The following is a 17,201-nucleotide window of genomic DNA, read 5'->3' on the forward strand; positions in this document are numbered from 1 at the left end:
TTAATAAAGGGACTAAGCTGAAAAGCAAATGAACGAATGAATGATAGTAAACAGTTTTTTAAACCATACTATTGTGAAGTACTTGAATTAATTGTTTGTGGTATTTTTATAGTTGCTATGGTGACACTATGAAAACACAACAGTTTACTGTGGTAAAAACAAATGTATACATGAGTACTTATTTTATGTTATCAGTTCACTATAGGTTGTTCTGCAGTGTGCTGCAGCATTCATTATCAACAACAATCACTTACAAATACTATAATGACCATCACAGTAGCACAGTGGGTAGTACAGTCACCTCACAGCAAGAAGGTCGCTGCTTCAAGCCCTGACTGGGTCAGTTAGCATTTCTGTGCATGTCTCAATGTGTTTGTATGGGTTTCCTCCAGGTGCTCCAGTTTCCCCCTCAGTCCAAAGAAATTCGCTGTATAGGTGAATGGAGTAAGCTAAATTGTCTGTAGTGTATGTGTGTGAATAAGAGTGTACAGGTGTTTCCCACTACTGGTTTGCACCTGGAAGGATATCTGCTGCATAAAACATATGCTGTATAAGTTGGCGGTTCATTCCGCTGTGTTGACCCCAGATTAATACAGGGACTAAGCCGAAAAGAAAATTAAATACTTATGAATTATACTTTATACAGTATAATGCATGTCACTATAGTATGTTTCAAAAACACTACTTTAATTCATTCATTCATTCATTCAGCCATTTTCCTTTGGCTTAGTCCCTTTATTCATCAGTGGTTGCCACAGCGGAATGAACCACCAAATTATCCAGCATATGTTTTACACAGTGGATGCCCTTCTAGCTGCAACCCAGTACTGGGAAACATACACACTCATTCACACACACACATTACGACCAATTTAGTTTATTCAATTCACCTATAGCTATGTCTTGGACTGTGGGGGAAACCAGGGCACCCGGAGGAAACCCACACCAACACAGGGAGAACATGTAAACTCCACACAAAAACGCCAACTGGCCCAACCGGGACTCGAACCTTCTTGCGCTGGCCCTCAAGCAAGCACCCTTACTTTAAATTATACTTTAAATATATAAATATATTTTACTTTAATAATACCTTAAATTACTAATGTAATCGATGCTGTAGCTCTTTTTATTTACCGTCCTTCCCAAAAAGCTTTGCATTGTGCACTATACATAATGCTGTGATATATTGCCTATGTTATTCATTGTAAATTGCTTTGTAATAATGCTTCTGCTTAATGAATTGATTTATACAAATACATATCTAATATGTTTGGAAACATTAAAGGAACCCTCTACCTTGAGTTGAAAGTTGATTTTTACCCCTTTTTTAATAATTCTACAGATTAATAGCTCAATGAATCAATCAGTGATTTAGCTCATTTTACAACAAATAGATTTGATTAGATTAGATTCAACTTTATTGTCATTACACATCTGCAAGTACAATGCAACGAAATGCTGTTTAGGTCTACCCAGCATTGCAATAGCAGCAAGTGCACGATACAAGTATAAGTTATAAAGTGCAGTTGTAGAAAAACTATGGTGATAATTACAGATGGATGTACTATGAATTGATTAGTAAATGAATCGGTTGTTCAGAGTATAAATTAATTAATTATAGTTAAATAATATAGTAAATACTATATTATATACAGTATATTACAGTTTACAGTATGATCAAATTGCTATAGTTGCTATAAATTGCTGTTTGATATATCATGTTGTCATATATATATAAGAAATTAAAAGCTTCTACATTTACATTGTGTAGCTACTGAGACTGACATAAAATAAAAAAAAGTTTGTCAGAATTATATTATAGTTCTTTTATTGACCTAGAAAATAGCAATTTTTTATTTGGTAACACTTTATTTTGATGGTCAATTTGAGTATTAGTAGACTGTCTGCTTAATATCTGTTTATCTGCTCCTTCAACAGACATTTAACTTAACTGACTATAAGAAATTTTGCAAGTACATGGCAACTTAAACTATTTATAATCTAATGGAAATTAGTAGGCATGTAAATGTAATTTAAATTCAACAAACAAACCATCAAAATAAAGTGTGACCTTTTATTTTCTATCGTTCTTAGTCAAGTTTAAATCGGAAAATGATAATAATCTTTTGTTTTAGCGAGATGCTAATGGTTTATTCCGATTCAATGATTTATGCTAAGCTTTTGTACAATACTATTTATATGTTACTATTTCTTTGATCTGCTGCTTAAAATGCCAAAACTAACACACAACAAAAACATGAACCATGCAGAGAAAATAATAACAGTCACAGATTGGAAAAGCAGCAATAAAAAGAAATTGGCTTCAATTTAAACTATCCACTATTAAACAACAGAGATTGCCTTGAAAGATCTCAAAGCTCATAATTATGAAATGATATTTGCTTCAGATTATGATCCTGCATGCTGTGAGAGCTGCAGAAGTCTCTAGTCAAGTACACAAAAGCGGAACTAAATGCGTCCACCCACAGATCTCCGTCTTGCCCACATCTCTACATGAATATCCACCAACAGATTCCCTTCTAAGTAAATTGAGAGCACCGGAGAGACACTGTGACTTTACAACAGCACACAGTGACAAGGACATTTATATCCGAGACAAAGATTCAATTCAGTTCATTTAAGATCAAATCTGCAACGCGTAACTCGCAAAAATATGAAATGGACTTATTTATTTGTGCATGAGTCATGCGCTTGAGTTCAAAACTGCAGGTGATGCCTACACAAAATCTCTCACATCGAAAGATTCTTTGAAAAAAAGCAGCCCAATCTGAAGCCATCTGGTTCTGAAAAAGGACTTATTCAGTCAGAGATTCAGTGGATAAATGATTCTGGTCCACAGATTAATCAATGCTTTGTTTTAATTCAAATACTGGATAGTTGAATCAGTGATTCAACAAGACTATAAATTATTGGCTCTATGGAATTTATTATTCAAATGACTCAGTCAAGTGAATTGTAATATATATATATATATATATATATATATATATATATATATATATATATATATATATATATATATATATATATATATATATTTTTTTTTTTTTTTTTTTTTTTTTGCTTTAAATTGCTGTTTTTTCATGTGGGAATTGAATGAGCATTGATTCGTTTGATTTCCCAATAGATAAATTAATTCACTAATTTTATGAATTAATTATATTTGTATTTTTTGTAATTAAATTATGTTACAATCTATAATAATAACAACAACAACAACAATAACAACAACAACAACAACAACAACAACAACAACAACAACAACAACAATAATAATAATAATAATAATAATAATAAATTATGAGCTAAATGGATTAATGAATAAGAGTCAATGGGATAGTCATTAAATTAATTAAAACACAGGTCGCGCAAATCATTCATTAAATGACTCAGCATTTCAATAAACAGTAGAAAAGTCATGCAATTCATTTCAAATGATTCAGTTAATTTCACAAAGCATAGAAATATGAGTGCAATAACATTATTTGTTCATTCATTCATTTTCTTTTAGGCTAAGTCCCTTTATAAATCTGGGGTCGCCACAGCGGAATGAACCGCCAACTTATCCAGCACATGTTTTACACCACAGATACCCTTCCAGCCGCAACCCATCACTGGGAAACACCACACACACGTATGTCTTTGCACTTGTGGGGGAAACCCAGAGGAAAGCCACGTGAACACTGGGAGAATATGCAAACTCCAAACAGAAATGTTAACTGACTCAGCCGAGGCTTAAACCAGCAACCTTTTTGCTGAGGCGAAAGAGCTACCCATTTCATTCTATTGAAATTATAATTCCAATAAGTAAACATGATGTCACATTTATTGGCGTTTTAAATAACCTTGTTTTTAAATTGTTTGTAGCAACTACATGCCATAATATTATATATGCAAAAATAATAAAACTGTTCTCTCTTCTCTCTTTGCCACAAATGCCAATGTTACATTGGTTTAGTGTCTTGAAATTCAAATGAAGAAATAAATGCTCATCAAATGAAAGAATTCAAACCGAATAAATTAAATAAATGTTCAACTGAACTGAATCACTAATTCAGTGATTCAAAAGCTAATTTATCCGACAATTTAATTGTCCTTAAAGGAACTCTAGTTGACTGATCATATGATAGTATAATTCTAGCCATGTAGACCTAGAAAATAGCAACTTTTAATTTTCCGTCAGTAACTACAGAGGAGTCAAACTTTAAATTATCAAAACTCCTTTTAAATGTATTTTTCAAGTGAGATGCTAATGGACTAATCCAATTCAATGATTTTTGCTAAGCTACGCAAAAAGAGCTCCTTCCAGAGTCCAGACCCTGAATGGATTCAAGAAAAATAATATTTATCTCTTTAACTCTAAGGTAGTGAAAATAATTGATTCTATAATCATATATACTGTTAGCACTCGTATGCTCTGCTTAAAATATCCAAATTAACACACCGTATACAGATAAAAATGCTGTATATATATATATATATATATATATATATATATATATATATATATATATATATATATATATATATATATATATATATATATATATATCTCGTAGGTGATACGTAATGAATCGATCAATGAACAAACAAGTGAAACGGTTCACTCCAGCATCACGCGCTACGATCCGTGATCGCCATCGCAGCATCACTGATAACACATGGAATGAAAGCACTTTCACTCCATCACCAGCATGTATTCTCCAGCTCGTCTGCGTCTGTATACACAATGTGTCCAGTCTGACGTTCCACAGAATGATACATTTTGTCCAGAATCATCAATGAGTCTGACTGACAGAGCGACGCTCGCGTTCTATCGTTCTATTTAACAAAGCGATGACACATTCGATTATGACGTACAGACGCTTAGCTATCTAAACCAGAGAGCTCTAATCAGTCACACGGACAGCTTTCGTTTTCAAGACCGACGCCGAAAATAGAAATGATATTTCACCTATGAATGATGACAGTCCTGCAGACGCTTACTGTAAAGCGCCTGTTGAATTTTTATTTATTTTTATTTTTTGTAAATGATACGCGTTCGAGGTCATCTTACCCAGCGCGCAAATCGTAGCAAAGTTTCATGAACCCTGCTGATAGTCTTTGAGAGATCCTTCAGGAACACCTGCTGGAAAACTGCTGGAAACATTCAGCGGTCCCCGAGCTGCTCTTCTGCCGGCTGAAAAAAAGAGCTGTGCGCTGGCCCTGGAGTCTTGATTATGTGTGAGTTAATGTCAATCCCCCCAGAGGACGCGGATCTGCGTGTCTTGTTGGTGTCAGTGAACTCACACACACACATACACACATGCACACACACACAGCAGGCGGGCAGATCTACTAAACGCGGCCGCTGATCTCTTAAAGGGGCCGCTGCGACTTTCTGATTATGAGTTTTTTTTATGTTGATGACAAATAAATTGACAAGGCAACAGCATTAGCTCATGTCCTAGCTCTTGTAAGTGTTTCATGTAGGCCTACTGCTATTACTACAATAATTTACAATTACATTTAGTCATTAACAAAAGCTTTTGTCCAAAGCGACTTACAATTAAGGAAGCATTCAGCGATTCAACAAGAAGAGTCAATACACAACAAGTGCTAATTATACAAAGAAACTGTTAGATCTCAGAGAATTAAGTGCTAGAGTAAGGAGGGGAAGTGTTTTTGTTTTTACAGTGTTTGGTTGTCAAGCAACACACTTCATAAATGTGCAATGTTTTCACTTTGTTTTGTTTTTATAATGATGGAGTGATTGTAAGAAAGTGTCTAGTGCAGATTTGCAAAACTGGTGCAAGTGTCAGTTACAATTAAAGTGTTTTCTGCTTTAATAATAATAATAATAATAATAATAATAATAATAATAATAATGTAATAAGAAACTGACTATACTACAACAACAGTGACACTAATTTAATCAAATAAAATTAAAAATAAATAAAATAATAAAATGGGTTATGGCAGGAAGGGCATCCGCTGCATAAAACATATGCCAGAATAGTTGTCGGTTCATTCTGCTGTAGTGACCTCTGATAAATAAGGGACTAAGCTAAAGAAAAATTAATAAATAAATAAAAAATTATAATATGATATTGTTGTTGTTATAACATATTAATGCTGCACTTAATAAAGCAGCAACAATAAATAATAATAATTATTAGTATATTGTTGTTGTTGTAGTAACTACAAATGATACATAATTGTTTTGATAAATAAAATATTTAATATAACAACAGCAATTACTGTTTTAATTTATTATTTTTATCAAATTTTCATTTTAATTTTTATTACTGCTTTAATTGAATTCTGTTAAGTGAGTGACTATATGACATAATTAATGAGTGGATTTCCTCCGGGTGCTCTGGTTCAAAGATATGCGCTATAGGCGAATTGAATAAACTAAATTGACCGTAGTGAATGAATGTGTGTTTGTGAATGTGAGAGTGTATGGGTGTTTCCAAGAACTAGGTAATGGCGATATGACAATTATTATAATGACAATTATTAATATTATTGTATGATTTTTTTTTTTTTGCCATGACAACAGTACATAATATTTTACTAGACAATTTAAAGGCTTCACTTAAAACAGCTAGATTAATATTAAATCAAATATGTTGTTTTTCTTTAAATTATGTACACGTGAGATTAGATTAAGACTCATCAGTAGATTAATAAAAGCAGTGTTTATTATTTTATCATTGTTATTTTAACATTAAAGGTGATGTTATATATTTAAAACCACTTAAGTATGTAGGTCGTAAATAAATTAATCAATAAATAAACAATTTAATACTTTTTTAATTGAACTGCAACGGTAGATACAACACTAGACACAGTATTACATTTATTATTTACTCCTAAATTAATGTGAGCTCATAAAACTTAATATTGTTATGCCTAATAAACTTGATGAACAAATTATCACATTTTGGATAACAAAATTATCTAATTTATTAGATATTTATTTTATCTAATAAATTATCTAGATAAAAATAGTCACAAATAACCACTAAGAATAAAATAAAAATAGTTTTTTTTATGCTAAGTAAAAACAACATTGTTAATATTGTGAAATCAGGAAAAGTGAAAGGCATTTTTCCTCCCTTTAATTTTATAATTTTTTTATAGCAGAAGTATTAGTAAAAAATATATAAATTGTAGATAAATAATTATATAGTTTTACATTTTAAGCTAAACAAACAAACAAACAAATGCATTCAACTGTTGTGCAGATGCAGCACTGAATACGTTATGAAATGTATTTAAAAGCTATTTTGTTTTATCTATAAAATAACTACTTCCAAAATTTAAATTTACATACTATATAAATATAAATAACAAAAATGAATTAAAAATTGTATTACCAAAACCTTACATTTACTTACATTTTTCCAGCATGCCATCGGTGACTGTCAGTGAATCCCTCAAACTCTTTTCCTGAACCAGGCTCATGATGACCTTTGACTGGTAGCCTACACTCAATCAATAACCACCTTTTGAACATTATTCACCAATTATACCGATAAGATACAGTGCTCTGTGTACATAACAAAGGTAAAAAACTGACTATTGGTTACAGTTTGAGTAACCGCTGGATGGCGCCAGATAATAGCAATCATGTTTACTGGAGAATGTTTTCACTGGCGTCACATAATTAGTTTGATACTTTATCACTGTCTTTAGATTTCAATCGCAAGTTTAATTTTTATGAAATTTAATACGCTAGAAGCAACAAGTCTTGTTGAAATATATTTAATTGCGTTTACATTTTTCTTTACGCACTAAATCATTCACCTTGATGTTATCTTTACCAAACATACTTTTAACCTTTTAAACCGAATCTTTCAGCATTGTGTCTGCTTCAAAAAATGATAATATGATGTTAAAGTAAACTAAGTACAATAGGAATTAAGAGAATTTGCTCATGTGTTCCATTTTTTAAAGACCCTGTGTAAAAAAAATAACAGTCATATAGAATTTGCAATGGTTTTAATAGTTACACTTGAAATTGGAATAGTTTCAATGGCTCGTTAGGCTCTTCTATGGCGGCATTTAAATCCAATAAAAAGATAATTGAATATGTTGACGCAAAACACATTAAAATCATTCAAATGTAGCTACTAGTTTTGATGGATGAAATATAATGGTTTGCAATGGGTTTAATGACATTTGCAGTGAAAGCCATTTTGTTTTTGTTTTGTTTATTTATTTTACATTAACAAAAAACAATAAACAAAGAGAGCAGTTTTTAAAGGGATAATTTACCCAAAAAAGAAAATTTACTTCACTGTTTATTCGCTCTCAGGTGGTCCAAACCTTCAAGTTTCTTTATTTTTTTTTTTACTTTTATGAACACAAAGACATTTTGAAGAATGTTAGAAACTGGCATATTGACTTTCATAGAAGGATTAGTTATCAAATTAGTTTTCCAATTAGTTATGACAGTTTAATATTTTCAGTTATGCCAACTTATGGGCTGAAAACATTCAATTTTATCTGGGAAAACTGACCACCATTTTTTCATTGTAATGTTGTTGTGTGTGTTTGTCTGAGCTTTTTCTCAGATACCTGCTTCTTTGGAGAAATGTGTCTTTGCAGACTTTAAAAAAACTTTTTTGTTGGATTATTAGTTGAATCATCAACATCAGTAATCATCCTGATTATTTTAAGGTAAGTAACATGGCTTGGTGGCTGAGTGGTTACCACTCTTTCCTCACTGCAAGATGGATGCTGGTTTGAGTCCCAGCTGGGCCAGTTGACATTTCTGTGTGGAGTCTGCATGTTCTTCCTGCTCGCATGAGCTTCTTCCAGGTGCTCTGGTTTAACCCAAAGACGGCATAATTGAATTGAATGCGGCATAATGGAATTGAATAAATAATATTGCCTGAGGTGTGTGTGTGTGTGTGTGTGAATGAGAAAGTCAACTTTAATATTTATGTTCACTAAACTTAAACCATGTCCATTGCACTTGAATTATAAAGTTCTATCAACATTAGAGCAACTTATCTATTTAAGTTATTTAAATTAGACTATTTCCATTACACTTGTATTGTCAAGTCCTGTCAACTTTAACCTGAATTAAGACAACATCACTATTTAAGTGAAGTAAACTTAAAATTTTAAGGCAGCACAAATACTTTTTTTTTTGTACAGTGTATTACCGGTTTCCAACATTTTTCAGAATAACTTCTTTTGTGTTAAACAGAAAAAAAAAGTTGTTTTTGAGAAGTTATGGGCATGTAAATAATGACAGAATTTTCAGTTTTGGGTGAAATCTCTTTAACTACTGTGACGACCATTGTCTTGCAGGAAGAAATTTAAAACACAAAGTGGTGGTAGTGGTAATTATCATCTTTACTGCATTGTAAGCAGACTTCTGTCTTGCCAGAGACCACAAGAGAGCTTGTTTACATGGTTTAAAGATGTTTTAACACCAAAACCAAACCACAAGATGAAGGCTCTGGGAAAGGGTTAGAGTTCAACTCTACAGGGTGGATATCGACAGCCAAAGTTTAGAAGTATCTAGAAACGCATCGGATGAAAACAGAAGGTTCGAGATGCAAAGCTCGAGGACAAACAAGCAAAATCACTACAAATGAAGCCTTTGGATTTCTGACGCTAACAAACCAAAACAGATGCACCACTAGATGGCGCTAAATGTGGTAAAAAATGCCTCATGAAATACATAAAGACTAACTTATTGAGTATCTTAGCACATTTTGCTGTTTCTTTTTTCACACATCAGACTATAGTCTGTCAGTGTCCTAAAAACGTAAAAACAACAAAATTTGTTGTAATAATTAATGAAGAATCCCCTAAACCTATTTTATGAGGTAAAATGTACCTTTTTCCCTTATGCTTTATTCAGTGATTATCAGTGGCTAATTTAAAACTAAAATAGTTAAATTATAACAATAAAATTACATTTATTGTATGTTTAAGCCTAAATAGAATTAAAAATTCAGTATGAAGCATACATTTTCAGACAACTCTGGTGTAATTTATAATTTGTTATAACTATTAAAAGTAAATTACTATAATTTATTGATTTTTTGTATGTGTTCTTTTTTTCCTCTGTTAGGGTAAGACAAAACTGTATTAATATGTGATCCGTAAAACCAAACAGATGAGAAAAAATAAATATACGAGCATATAAGTTGTGCATGGTTAAAAATTAATTATATTAAGAATTTGCATGAAAAAGCACTGGGACATTTTCCCCCCGATTTTGAGTTAAGTGATTTATGTTAATGTCTATCAAACACATTAGACAATTCTGAAATCCGCATAATGTTTTCTGACCACACAAGAATTTGGGTACTTACATCATGTCTATCGTTGAACTGTCTATCGTTGTACTTACATTATGTCTATCGTTGAACTGGCATATGTGAGGAAACCATTTTAAATGAACCTGTGAGGAGATATTTAATGCAGCCTTGCAGTTTCATATGACAAAAACAAAATAAATAGAATAGAAATGTTGTCAGATTTAGACTGATTTAACTCTACAGCTGTCAAAATGCTTAAGGAATACCCCAGTCAATCAAGGAACAGACTTCTTTTTATTTTTTTATTTTTCCAAAGGCTATTTGCAGCCTGCTTTGTCCTCATTTTCTCATTCACCCTGATCAGGCGATGTATATGTGAGACTTCAAGAAGGGGCAAAGTTTATCAGCATCAGACTGACTGACAACTCTTAACAAAGCTGAAACTCAATCTGCCAAACTCTGTCAGTCCTGACAGCAGAGGAATGCTCTTTCAGACATATTGAAGTTGTCTTGGCATTTGGAACCTATTCATTATACATATCCAGCCTATTTAATGAAATTTAAACACAAGAAAAAAAAGTATCGGGACTAGGAAGGAATCTGCTTTTGATTGGATTGTGAAATGCATTACGGATTGTCTGCTTTGTTCCTGGATTGCCACTGGCATCTACTTTCGAGAAGGTTCAGATGAGTTTTTTAAAGGGATAGTTTGTCGAAAATGCCATTTTTCTCACTATTGCAAATCAAAAAAAGTTATTTTTTCAGTTGAACACAAAAGAAGATTTTAAAGAATGTTGAAAGACTGAAACCAGACATTTTTAATTTTTGTGGGCTTGCCCTAAAAATACAAACACAGTTCATCTGGTATGAAGTAGCAACTAAAATAAATAAAGATAACTGGAGAAGAATTGGACTTCTCTTTTATTACATTATACCTTGGGAAAATACCAGAAACTGTTTCAACTATTGACAAACAGTTAATTCAAATACTTTTGGTACAGTAAGCAGAAAAGCCATAACTCGAAAATAATTTCAGGTTGATCCTCCAACAGGGGCTCAATGAACAGGAATTGTAGGGGAAATACATTGTATGGAGAGACTTGATTCAAAAAAGTACAACAAGTATTGGCAAAAGTGCACAATGTCATTGTAAACAATATGTGGTAATGTGCTTCAAGTGCATTGTGCCTTGATTTTGTAACCCTTATGACAATTGCTTTACAAAAAAATTCTTTTTGTAATTTATTCATTCATTCATTCATTCATTTTCTTGTCGGCTTAGTCCCTTTATTAATCCTGGGTCGCCACAGCGGAATGAACCGCCAACTTATCCAGCAAGTTTTTACACAGTGGATGCCCTTCCAGCCGCAACCCATGTCTGGGAAACATCCACAAACACATTCACACACACACACACTCATACACTACGGACTATTTAGCCTACCCAATTCACCTGTATCGCATGTCTTTGGACTGTGGGGCAAACCGGAGCACCCGAAACCCACACGAAGGCAGGGAGAACCTGCAAACTCCACACAAAAAAATCAACTGATCCAAGGTTCGAACCAGTGACCTTCTTGCTGTGAGGCGACAGCACTACCTACTGTGCCACTGCCTCGCCGTCTATTTGTAATTATAAAAGTAAAAAAGAAAGAAAGAAAACTTGTAACCATTGACTTCCATATTTATTTTTCCTTCTATGAATGTCAGTGGCTACAGGTTTTCAGCTTCCTTCAAGGTGTTTTCTTTTGTGCTCAAGAGAAAAAAGAAGCTTAAAAATTTAAAATAGCGAGTAAAATTGCATTCTTGGAAGAACTATTCATTTTAAAACTCATAGAGGTTTAGGTAAGTAAATGATGACAGAATTAAGATTTTTTGGGTGAACTGTCCCGGTAGCAGTGATGTGAAGGCTGATGGTCAAGTTTTTCCTTAAAAATTTGTATTGCTTTATGTACAACTCAAAGTGTAAAAAATATAAAAATCTGATTCACAGTTTCAACTGTCTAAGTCACCCACTTATCAAATTAAAATTACACTGCTAACAATTTCCTGTAAAATCTAGCAGTTCGCCAGTAACTTACTGTAAATCAATTTACATTTACAACACCATTTACCTTGCTATGTACATATGTATTCACAGAATTGTATGTATATATTTACTGTAAAATATACAGTAAACTTTACAATGCAAAGTTAAAATACAGTTGTAAACTGCATAACTGTCCATACAGTAAAAATATAATTCATATTAAAGTTACATAACTCGTTAACAGTGTAAGACTAAAATTACTTTTCAAAAACAATCTCATTAACTGAAATAAAATGTAAAAAATGTAACTTAAAAACTTAACAACAGTCACTGAAAAACTAACTGTAAATAATCTAGTAAAAACAAAGAATTGTTTTCAGATTTTATTTTCGATATAAACAAAACATCTTATCTCTTGCAAAAAAATGTAAACTAGGCATGTTTAATCCTATTCTATGATACAGAAATGTGTCTAAATTCTCCATATTTGTTTCTTTTCTTCATTGCATTTATTTGGTTTTGCATTGAGCTTTTTGTAAAACCAAGTATTAGATTTTTTTTACTAAGAGATCTACACAAATGTTAATGTAATCTACGCAAACACTAAACTTGAGCTTGACACTGGACATTGCTAGAATTGCTAAAACAGAAACAAAATATGTCAAATAAAATAGAAATAAAAACTAAACTAGCATAAATAAAACTAACTTAACTGACAAATTTAGGATTAGCACTGCATTAAAGGTCATTTTAAAACTCAAAACTATAATACCTTGCCCTGAAGCTGTGTTGACTCATGAACACTCAAACATTCTGTTTTGGTTCAGAGTGTGTATTAAATTGCCAGGGTCACATGATTTCAGGAAACTGGGCTTGGTTACATCATCACCTGGTGCTTCCCAAATGGGACATATTGTCCTATAGGGCATCAGAGGGCATTATCACAAACATAAGTGCTCAAAACTGGCCTTTTTCAAAAGGTCCTTCCGAATAACAGATTTTAAATCATACAACTAACAGACATTTCAGACACCAATGATCCTTTACACAGGGAAGTTGTTTGACAACGTGAGGCTTGGAGTTTGACAATAACTATAAATGTATGTATTGTATTTTTCTATAGTCTACTACTGTATAATTTTCATTAACATTCATTTTTCTTTCGGCCGCACACAGTACTAAGAAATACCCGTACACACTCATTCACACACACACACACACACACACACACACACACACACACACACACACACACACACACACACACACACACACACACACACACACACACACACACACACACACACACACACACACACACACACACTTATACTTTACTGACAATTTAGTTTGTCCATTTCACCTGTAGCAGGTCTTTGGACTTGTGGGGGAAACCGGAGCAGACAGAAGAAGCCCACGCCAAAAAGGTGAGATGCAAACTCAGAAATGTCAACTATCCCAACCAGGATTCAATCCAGTGACATTCTTGATGTGAGATGATAGTGTTAACCACTGAGCCACCGTGACGCTCCTGAAAATATCGTTATTTAAAATACTCTTTTAAAAGTAATTCTAAAATAAATTAAAATCATAAATACATACTAATATATTAAAAAAATGCATAATGTACTCATCATTTCGAATGTGTTTTTTTTTTTGGTGTCAATCAGAGAAACAATTGTTAAGATGACTCAGCAAAGTATTTTATTTTATTTATTTATTTTTTTACCACTGAAGCCTTTGAAGGGATTAGTGCATAGACTGTAGTTTGAGTCCTTCCAAATGGAACTTTTGGGAAAAATTTATAATAATAATTCAATGGATCTCCATCACTCAAGTTTAGCTTATTTTCATATGTATCCTCTTGACATCCTTAATTTATGTCTGTCTTTAGGAGAAAATAAAGGATTTGACTCAATATATTGTGGACGTCTGTGGTCATAAGATTCAATTTTCTATTTCCAAATTTAGCTTAGCTTTAAAAGCGCTGAATAATCAAAACCGTGGAGTAATGATCTATACTTGAGAAACAATCCACCATGCTCTGTTAAAATTTTTGATTTTGACTGGCTGCAACTTGTTCAATAAAAGTGTTTAATGCACAAGTTTTAGTCAGTGTTGATAATAATGCATGCTTTTGACAAGCCTGCTAAAACGTGATTAATCTTAAATTCTTAAACGTTTTTTATATTTTGATTTTTAAAAAACATATGAACATTAACATGCATTTATGAATGTTTTATATCATCTTTGTGTCAAATTACAAAAAACTAATTACCGCTTATGCGACGTGTTTCTAATGCTTGTCTAAGGGGCTGAGAGTAAATTTGACGTTATTTTTTCCTTTGTCTGCCATCATCAGTCTCACACAGTTTCATAAATTTTTCTGAAAGTCTTGATCTCATCATAGAGTGTTTCTTGGATTATTTCAGCAAATAGGATTGTAAAAAAAATAATTTAAGTTTACCCAGCTATGACGACATCCGCTATTAAGAAACCCGGAAATTGTCTATAAATGCGCTTCCCCTAAGTGTTAGTAGTAATCATAGAAACTCAGTGAGAGTTGACAAAGTCTTCATTCCTCTTTATAATCTCGAAGACACAGATGTGTGGTTCATCAGGGAGCCAATGGGAATTAATCAACTTGCAAATTTGATCAAAAATATCTGAAGGGGTCGCTAACATAATACTATGAGCTATTAGATATGCCCATGTCATTTAGACACATGTCAGATTTTGACTGATTCAAAACAGGCGCTTTTAGATCAAACATGTCATAATTGACAATAATTTGGCCAAATATTGCACTAATCAAAAAGACTTTTCTATAACTTGACAAATAACAGCGGATTAAGCCTAAAAATCAATGTCTTCTTATCTGCGTTCATCTGCCAACTAGTGTCCAGTTGTATCCCAGCAGGCACACAACATCATAAGACATTAATATTAAGATAGATTTAGGTGATGGCATCAGGTGTCCACAATTCAATGTCTAGCCTACAGGACAATGTTATTTTGACGTCCATTAATGATGTCAAATTACCTTGATATTTGGTCAATTTTACTGTAAGTTGGGTTGGAAAGTGACCAAAATCCAATGTCTGATAGACGTCATAGTGGTAATGTCCACACAATGTCATGGTTTAACATGATTAGACGTTGATATTTGGTTGATTTTAGGTTGAACATTGGACATTGCCATCCAAACAAAACAAAATCCAATGTCCCTATGACGTCATGTTGATGTCCTGTGCCTGCAGAGTATATAAACCCCCTAAAAAATAATTGTTATATTGCAGCCATTTGCTAAAATAGGTAAAGTTCATTTTATTCCTCATTAATGTACACGCAGAACCTTATATTGACAAAAAAAAAAAAAAAACACTGAATTGTTGAGATTTTTGCAGATTTACTAAAAAAGAAAAACTGAAACATCAAATGGTCCTATTTAGCCATGAGTCTCTTCGGGAAAAATGCAACACGATTTTCACACCTGGATTATGACAAAGAGTGAAAAATGTAAGGGGGTCTGAATACTTTTTGTGCACACTGTAAATTTATAGATTAAAGTGTGCTAAAGATAAGTGAATGCGTTAGTTTTGGAAGTGTAGCACAAGATTCATTTTTAGGCCCTACATTATTTATTATTGTTGTATTGTGCACTCAGAGCATGACATATACCAATCTGTTGATTATTACTTATATAACTATCATTGCAAGACTTTTTATTCAATCATTACAAGCTATGTTGCATTCATATCTTAGTCGAAATACTCACAGTTCTTTTGGAAAAAGAGCAAGACTTACATTTTTAGAGGTCTTGGTTCACCTGTGCATCTGTTTACACTCATTCAGATGACCATTTTAATCAAACCAAACCTGCCAAATGTGAACAAACCATGATTTACCAACTGCTAAGCATTAACCAATAGGTGTAGATCATTTTTTCAACAATATCATGGCAAGTTTAACGCAATCTCATATAAATTCATAACTTTTTGATTTAGTGGCTGACTATGAATTCGTACAATCTAATTTGTACAATTTAGTATGATTTGACGGTTGGGTTTAGGGACAGGGTTGGGTGCCATGGCTTCTTTTTAAAATCGTAAATTTACATCCGAATGAACTTGCAGAAATTTGCACGAATTAGCCACTAAACTGACAAAACGTAAAATACTTACGTTTTCTCGTGAGATCAGGCTGGCAATTTGTTACTTTTTGATTTAATTTAAACCGTTTAAATCTCATTCGTACAATTTAGTACGATTTGCTCATCTCTCAACAAGAGTAGGGGTAGGGTTGGGTGCCACGTCTCCTTTTTAAAATTGTACATTTTCATACGACTAAACATAGAAATTTGTATGAATTAACCACTAAACTGACAAAACATTACTTTCCTCAAGAGATCAGGCTACATTTTTTAGGGTTAAATGTGTTGTTTTCTTTTGAATAAACGACTTATTTATTGAAAAAGTAAATCATTATGTGTGGTAAGTCTATTGTCAGTGTGTACTGTTGAGATGTTTTCCTGACCCCTCATATGGAGTGTGAGTTCAGAGAGCATGACCGCAGTAGTTAATATTTGATGTGCTCTTTGAAGCGAGGCAGTATGTTAAGAGCACTCCGGATAATCAGGCTCAGCTGAAGATGAATTCTTCCTCTGCGCCACCTGTGACAGTAAAAGCCTTGCGAAAGAATTCAGGGTAAAGGGCAGAAAACAAGCCTTGGTGAAGAAAGCTTTAAACAAGACACCCAAACTTAAGTATTAATATAATAAGTATTATATTAATTAAGTATTAAGATATGTGAATTCTTTAGTTTGTTCCACATGGTTTAGGTTTAGGCCCTACATCATGTATATTGTTTCCATGTGTATA

The 17,201-nt window shown here is 32.8% G+C and overlaps 1 protein-coding gene across 4 annotated transcripts in view; it reads right to left on the reverse strand.

The window, feature by feature from the left end:
- The window catches only part of gramd4a (GRAM domain containing 4a), a 116,114-nt gene extending 108,654 nt beyond the window's left edge, over nt 1-7,460 (reverse strand). For 2 of the 4 annotated variants that reach the window (XM_073947240.1, XM_021475444.3), the window contains exon 1: nt 7,407-7,460. In XM_073947240.1, coding sequence (XP_073803341.1) covers nt 7,407-7,408 — 2 coding nt within the window. In that variant the 5' untranslated portion in view covers nt 7,409-7,460. Of the gene's footprint in view, nt 1-5,077; nt 5,319-7,406 lie in introns of those variants that run through there. The other 2 variants (XM_009300457.5, XM_009300456.5) reach the window with 1 other exon arrangement.
- Between the last annotated feature and the right edge of the window lie 9,741 nt (nt 7,461-17,201).

Source organism: Danio rerio, chromosome 4 (assembly GCF_049306965.1).
Source record: "Danio rerio strain Tuebingen ecotype United States chromosome 4, GRCz12tu, whole genome shotgun sequence".
NCBI lineage: Eukaryota > Metazoa > Chordata > Actinopteri > Cypriniformes > Danionidae > Danio > Danio rerio.